Source organism: Osmerus eperlanus, chromosome 17 (assembly GCF_963692335.1).
Source record: "Osmerus eperlanus chromosome 17, fOsmEpe2.1, whole genome shotgun sequence".
NCBI lineage: Eukaryota > Metazoa > Chordata > Actinopteri > Osmeriformes > Osmeridae > Osmerus > Osmerus eperlanus.
In genome coordinates, this window is record NC_085034.1 from 7120338 (window position 1) to 7127837 (window position 7500).

Below are 7500 nucleotides of genomic sequence, written 5' to 3' on the forward strand. Positions count from 1 at the left end.
AGGACCAGGAGCAGGACAACCTGGAGGGTACCTAGATACACCTCGGTCTGGCATGATGCACCCAGTTATACTGCTCTCTCTCTCTCTCTCTCTCTCTCTCTCTCTCTCTCTCTCTCTCTCTCTCTCTCTCTCTCTCTCTCTCTCTCTCTCTTTCTCTCTCTCTCTCTCTCTCTTTCTCTCTCTCTCTCTCTCTTTCTCTCTCTGTCTCTCTCCCTGTCTGTCTCTCCTCCCCCCCTCTCTCTCTATCTCTCTTTTTCTCTATCTCTATATTTTCTCTTTCTCTCTCTCTCTTGTCCTTTATTCTCTCTCTCTTTGCATGGTCAGTCTGGTTGTTAGCATGCCTGCATGGTCTGACTCTGGTCCCAGAGTTCAGCTGTTGCTGGCCTGTCTCTGGGACGACAGCAGCTCTGTCATGTTACAGCCAATGCTACACACATGGTACATTCATGGTACACGCTACATACATGGCACATGCTTCATACATGTTACATCAAGGTGACATGCCTCCTGTCCTGTTCTAATAGAGAGGGCTTTAATCTTACCCTTGTGTTAATAGACAGACACACCTGACAGACAATGTTTTGTGTGTGTGCGGGTGTGTCTACTCTGTCTGTCTGTTCCCAGCAAAGCAGTTATTGCAGCTATTGATTCTCTTGTCTCTCTCTGTCATCATCATACCTGGCAGCACAGACACGCACGCACACACCCAGAGAGACACACAGACACCCTAAAACACATTAGGGACACACACATTTCACACACACACTGAAATGTGTGTGTGTGAAATGTGTGTGTCCCTAAAACACATTAGGGACACACACATTTCACACACACACTGAAATGTACATAATAGGGCTTGTCAATGGCAAGTGGAGATGGATGAATCTTGAGCTGAGCCTCAAGCACGATCCAGTTCAGTTCTATTACCCTGCACTACATCAATGACTACTATTCCCCCCCAGGAGTCATACAAACACACACGCACACACACACTGGCACACATTCATACCTGTACAACCACACGGCCACACACACACACACACACACACACACAGGCAGCCATTCAGCTCATCAGCAGTCATGACCAGAGCAGTGTCGTCTCTCGCCGTGCTGGCAGGGTGGCATGAGCGAGCGTTGCCGTGGTCACAAATCCACCCTGGCATTTATGATCGTCATAAATGGCCCGTCTCTGAATGCTCCTACGGGCTAGTCTCTGTAACCATGGCAGTCATGCCAACCATGGCATACGTTAGTATCATGAACTGTACGCACTCTTTAAGGTTGGAAGTTTGTGGGTAGGCGTGCATGCGTGAGTGACTGAGTGAGTGAGAGAACGTGTGTGTTCCTCTCTCACTCTTGTCTCTGTGTGTGTCAGATGGGAGGATGGTCATCTCCATCACGGCTGCCACGGTTACGGTGGGGAAGAAGACTGCCATCGCTGGAGGTAGGACTCTCTCCTCCTTCTCTTCCTCCTCTCCTCCTCCTCCTCCTCTTCCCCCTCCGTCTCCCATCCCTCCTCCTTTCCTTCCCCATGTCAAGTCTCCCAGCTGTGGAGTGTTCAGATGCTGATGTCAACACATGGAGTCTGCTGATCTCCCTTCCTGTCTACAGCTGTCCTCACTTCCTGTCTGTTTGATGCTGAGGAAGCGACCTTGTCTTTGCCACCAAGACTGTAGGCTGTGGGTGGTGTGTGTGCTTGTTTGTAGGTGTGTGTGTCGGTGTCAGTCAAGCTCGACACCCTGTGGGGAGTTTAACAGTGTGAAAGTTTGAGGTGATTTGTTCTGATTGGCCTTTTAAGACCTTGTTTCAGCTTAAAGAAGAAAAACTGCCCATGTAAGCACTTCTTAAGCACTTCTTAACGCGGTGTGTGCATGTGTCTGGGGTGTGTGTGTCTGCACCTCTTTGGTGTATGCTGTAGTGTGTGTCTGGAGTGTGTGTGTGTGTCTGGGGTGTGTGTGTGGTGTCCTTGTGTGTGCTGGCCCAGCCTGTGGTGAGTGACACAGTCATCAGTCATAATTACCTGGAAGAGATGAGGGTCTCGTGGTCTGCATCCTGAATGGTGTCCATCCGTCATAGTAACGAGGGATGATTCTCCCTCTCTTTCTCTCTCCCTCTCTTCTCCTTCTCTCACCCTCTCTTTCTCTCTCTCCCTCTCTTGTTTTTTTTCTTTCACCCTTTCTCTCTTTCACTCTGTCTCTCTTTCCTTTGCTCTTTTTATCCCTCTCTATCTATCCATCCATCCATCCATCCATCCATCCATTCATTCATTCATCCCTCCATTCATTCATCCCCCACACACATTTTCTGGCCGTCTGTCTGTCTGTCTGTCCGGTTCTGCTTTTTTCTCCCTCTTCCAACACCCTCTGCTGATTGGTTAATAGTTATATTAAGAATGAGCCTAGATTGGTGAAGGATGTTTTTAATGATCAGTAGCTCTCATGTCAGATTGCTCATTGGTCAGTAGCTCTCAGGTGACAGATGACATTGTCTGGTTGGTCTTACGTAGCCCTGATTGGTGAAGTAGGCGTGCCTTTTACGTTGATTGGCCGGTGTTGTAGTATCCTTGGTCACAAACTGTGACTGTATGGTTGTGTGTGTATGTGTGTGTCTGCTTTATAATAAACACCTCTGGGGGGCTTAGTCTTCGAGTGTTGGAACCCTTCTGGTTCTTACCCAACGCCACACAGGAGAGCTGTTCATCAATGATTCATAGTGCCGCCATGTACTGGCCATGTCTCTGTCTTTCATTCCTCCTTCCATCTCTCTTTCTCTCCCTCCCTCTCTCTCTCTCTGTGTCTTAACTTCCTCTCTGCCTCCGATCTACACTGAATAGTTATTCATGGAGCCTGTGGTGGTGACGGAAGGTCTGTTCCTTAACTAGTTAAAAATCTCTCCTTTCTCTCTCTCCCTCGATCTCTCGCCTCTCTCTTCTCTCTCTCCTCTCTCTCTTCTATGTCTCTCTCTCTCCTCTCTCTCTTCTATGTCTCTCTCTCTCTCCTGTCTATCTCCCTCTATCTCTGTCACTCAGACGCGACTCAGCATCTTAAGGAAATACATTCTTTATTGTTTTTTTCAACATTAATTCTTCGTTTTATTATACACAGCCCACAAATAGTATTTCAAACTGCTTATTATCTGGAGCGAAAAATAAAGAAGACTTTTGTATCATACGATAGACTTTTATTATAACAATCTTAGAAAAAAAGAACGGTAAAAGAAAAAAGATAAAAATTGAGAAAGGAAATATACTGTAGATTAGATAAATAAAGATAGATAAAGGGTTGACAAGCTTTCTATCTCATATTTCTCTATCTCTTCCCTCCATCCTACCATTGCACAAAGTGTAAGCATAGTCTGCTGTCTTTGGGTGTTTGACTCAGTCTAGTGTCCCTATAAATGCCCTGATCTGGGTGCAGTATGCTCTCCTAACTTACTAGGGTGTGCTTGAAGTATATAGACCAGTACAATGAAGCCAGTGTACCAGTACTGTAAATTATACTGAAGAGTCACATCAAATGTAACTAAATTACTCTCAAATGCTTTTGAGAATCCTCTTGTAGCCGCCCCAAATGTGTTGTGACCATAACAAACGTGTAGATGACGTCGTAATAAAGATAGTTCTTGAACTAAATACAGGTACAGATAGTTCTAGACCTAGTACAGATACAGATAGTACCAGAACTATATACAGGGACATAGTTCCAGAACTAATACTATTATTCAGTGGTTTGATGGTTGGTTGTGGAGCTTCCTGTTTACCTTGTAATAAGTGACATCTTATTGTTTCATTAGCCAATGTTCTGTATCAGCTGTAATATTGGTCCCTTATTAAAATGTCACAAGTCATATACAGTATATATAACTGTAATACCACATTAAACACACAACTAAAACAGTCAAGTTTAGTACATCATAATGATCATGATCATCATCCTCATCTTCATATTTATCATTCGTCATACTCTGGTTAGTTATCGGGACATATACCACAGTTATAAAAGTAAGACACTATTTAGAAAATGTCTAAGCTATCTATAATACTGGATAATATATTTTATTATATAACTTCAGGATATGTTTTGGTCGTACAGCAGACACTTAGTACCTTACACAAGTCCTATAGAAAGACACAGGTCAAACTAACTGGGTTGCACACCAAAGACGTTATGTATAATGCATAAATACTGGATCATAAGATATTCATTCTAGGATACCATAACACATAAAATTGCTTTTAAAGCCTCTAATCGTTGTTACATCCCTGTCAGCCTCAGTTTATATATATATAATATTGTATTAGATTTGTCGCCTCTTTGCTATCTTGTCGTGGCGCAAAGAGGCAGCGCTGCAGTTTTCCTGTCAGCCTGCAAGGGGCAGTGTTACTGTGTGAGCAGAGACCAGTCTGCATACTGGCTGGACTGTGTTGGTTCACTGTCGTCTTACACTTCTGGTCTTGACAGCATGGACAGGCAACATGCTAATAGACTAAGCGAATGAGTGAAAGAGGAGGAGGGAGAGAGGGGAGGGAGGGAGACAGGGAATTAGAGAGAGTGGAATATGATAGGAGTGAGAAAGTTCTAGCGTTGGCAGAGGAGTGGCCTCACAGGATTAAGTGTATAGCTTCCCTGTGCGTGCGTGTGTGAGTGTGCCTGTCTGCGTACACTGCTGCTCCCACTGTTAGGTCAGAAGTATATAACCTGAGTTTCAAACACAGCCCAACCAGCCAACCACTTAACTGTTATCCAACATGGCACTGATGAATGATTAGCGGTTAGGCCTTATCAATCAGTGCTGGCACTATTAGGGGAAACATGTCACCGTGACAACTGCCTTCTTTTGGTTGATCATGGAAGACTAGAACTGTAGCCCTCTTTTTTTTATTTATCTTTTTCGCTTCCTCCTCTCTGTTGTAATACAGAATATCTAAGGGAAAATAATAAAATGGGGTTAGTGGGCAGGGCCAGCTGTCCCAAACTACATAGAGCGGGGTCATAGGTCAAATGTTCCTTCTTGGTTCAGCACTAGGTTGAATATGTCAGGGTTGAGACTGATATCATCACGTTGCGAAAGTTTGACTTTCATGGGACAGGTGATAACTCCAATACAGTAGCAACAGAAACCAAAAAGAAAACTAAAAGCTAACCCTAGCTAATGTCGCTCCTTAAAACACATTTTCCAAACAATCGTGAAACCAAGTTATCAGACAATTTGTTGAGCAAATTGTCAGGACTTGAGTCATAAATCCACTTTGATGCCAAATGTAGCTACTCTTGAGTCCATTTAATGCTTTCAGTTAGCCAAAACTACAATTTACTTCAGCAAAATATGCTGTCATCAGATGTTGTGTCTCATCCTTAATATATTGATCCTAAGTTGGAGTAGATTTCTGCACACCTGGAAGGCCTGTGTCTAGCTTAGTGTCAATTCAGATCTGTCATATCAGGTGTTCTACATATATTCTCTGCTCCATCTCACCCATAGATAAGGAAATGTTTCTATAATATCAATATATTGCCATCATTAGCCTCCACATTGTGACAAATAACTAAATGCATTGAAATAACTAACAAATAACAAATAACTAAATGCATTGAACTCTGGGTATCGTAATTCTCTGGGTTCTCAGCCTGACAGAGACTTTATCAGAGTATTCCCTCCTGTGACACAAAACTACAAAGATGGATTAATCTTGCTACTTTTTAATCCACATTTACTAAACTGCAGACCAGTGGTCTGAGTGTATCTATCCACTGCTACTAAAACAAACAAACGTACAGTTACATAAATACCCAAACAAAAACAAAACAAACAATATTAATATAATTCTGGAGAACAAATTAACATATATGAATACTGGGAGAGTTGATTCACACCACACCGTACAGACATTAATAATATTAATTAAAATGATGACTATCATCATCCTTATCGTAGAGATACAGAGGACAATATACTGTTGTTTTCCAGAAGATTCAATAGTGGGCAGGGCCAGCTGTTTTTTCATAGCAACTACACAGAGAGGGCTGGAGGGATGAAGAGGAGAGAAACAAGTCTGTAAGTAGGGAATCTTCCAGATAGTGATAGAGGGAGGAGGAAAGGAGGAGGAGAATAGCAGCGTCTTTGAATCCCTTTGTTTATTAAAATCCCTTCCGGGTAGGGCGACCATCTTAGGGGATAGGCAGGATGGACAAGGAGGGTGGGAGGGGCCAGATGGGCTAACAGGAAGTAAAGTGCAGGAGTCTGGAGTTTATAGTCTTTTTAATGTCATGCTGACCTGATTTGTAGTCCATACCAGGAATGGTTTTATGGGTCTGTATGGGTGTAGGGGCTTGGGGGAGGGGGGCAGAGGGGCCAGAGGGCTTGGTCAGGGTGAGAGGGCCTGGAGGCCTCAGGGTACTCGGGGTGCTGGGCATGGGTGGGCAGAGGAAGGCATTTGAGGCCAGTGTCATACTCCACAGGTTCTCCCATAGAAGTTCATACTGTCCTGGGGTCTGTTAGTCCAGGAGGAGAAAGGTGAGGAGGAGGAGGCGAAAGAGGAGAAGGTGTAGTCCTTGTTAGTAATCCACACAGGAGAGAACCTAGGGAGGAGGAGGAAGAAGGAAGGAGGAATGTTCATAGACCAGGGAAGTCGCCTCTCTCTCCCACCAGACCTTTCAACCCTAAAACCCCTGACCCCTCTACCCCACGACCCCTAACCCCTCTACCCCACGACCCCTGACCTCTCTAGGCCACAGAGGAGATCTGTTTCTCCTCCGGGTCTCCGTCCCCCTCCCCGTCTCCCATGAGCGGCTGCCTCTTCTTCAGCTCTCGCTGGTACTTGGCCATCAGCGAGGCGTAGATACACCCGTAGGCCGCCGCCGCCACCATCATGATGCAGACGATGCCGCACACCACGCCCGCTATGACCACCGTGCCGATGGCCCGCCGCACGCTCACCGGCTTGTACCGCTGGCGCACGCAGTCCGGTAAAGCCGCGGGGTCGCCCGGGGCGACGGGCTCCGCGGTGGGGGAGGCGGGGCCGGCGGGGGGGAGGGCGCGGCTACAGGGCGGCGACGCCCCGCCTCCTCTTTTGGCCTCGCCCCCTTCGTTTTCGTCCTCCAACTGGAGGCAGTAGTTGAACATCTCCACGGGAACCCCTCGGATGTCCCGCCCCCGCAGGTCCTTGGGGAGGGTGCACTCCAACGCATCCACTTTCCCTCCTGAGAGGGAGGGGGGGTGCGGGGGGAGAGGGAAATAGAGAGATATAGGAAGAGATAGAGACAGAGAGAGAGAGAGAGTGGGAGGACGAGAGAGGGTGAGAGAGAGAGAGATGAGAGGGGGGAGAGAGGGATGAAAAGAGAGATGGAACATGAGAGGAGGAGAGCCATGACTACTAACGGCCCTCATCATCAGCGCCATGTAAACAACAGGCTTATCTAAAGATGAATCATGATTATACCCCTGAGAGAACAAACACACACATACTGTACACACCCACACACACACACACTTACACAAACA

General features: G+C 46.0%; 2 protein-coding genes across 4 annotated transcripts in view; one reads left to right on the plus strand and one right to left on the minus strand.

Annotated features, from left to right (window-relative positions):
- Positions 1 to 1584, plus strand: part of cacna2d4a (calcium channel, voltage-dependent, alpha 2/delta subunit 4a) — an 18869-nt gene extending 17285 nt beyond the window's left edge. For 2 of the 3 annotated variants that reach the window (XM_062483121.1, XM_062483122.1), the window contains one exon: positions 1376 to 1584. In XM_062483121.1, the coding sequence (XP_062339105.1) occupies positions 1376 to 1569 (194 nt within the window). In that variant the 3' untranslated portion in view covers positions 1570 to 1584. Of the gene's footprint in view, positions 220 to 1375 lie in introns of those variants that run through there. The other variant, XM_062483123.1, reaches the window with a different exon arrangement.
- A 4023-nt stretch (positions 1585 to 5607) lies between these two features.
- The window catches only part of lrtm2a (leucine-rich repeats and transmembrane domains 2a), a 10753-nt gene continuing 8860 nt past the window's right edge, over positions 5608 to 7500 (minus strand). Inside the window, 1 exon segment of the mRNA XM_062483649.1 lies at positions 5608 to 7199. Within this exon segment, the coding sequence (XP_062339633.1) occupies positions 6724 to 7199 (476 nt within the window). The 3' untranslated portion in view covers positions 5608 to 6723.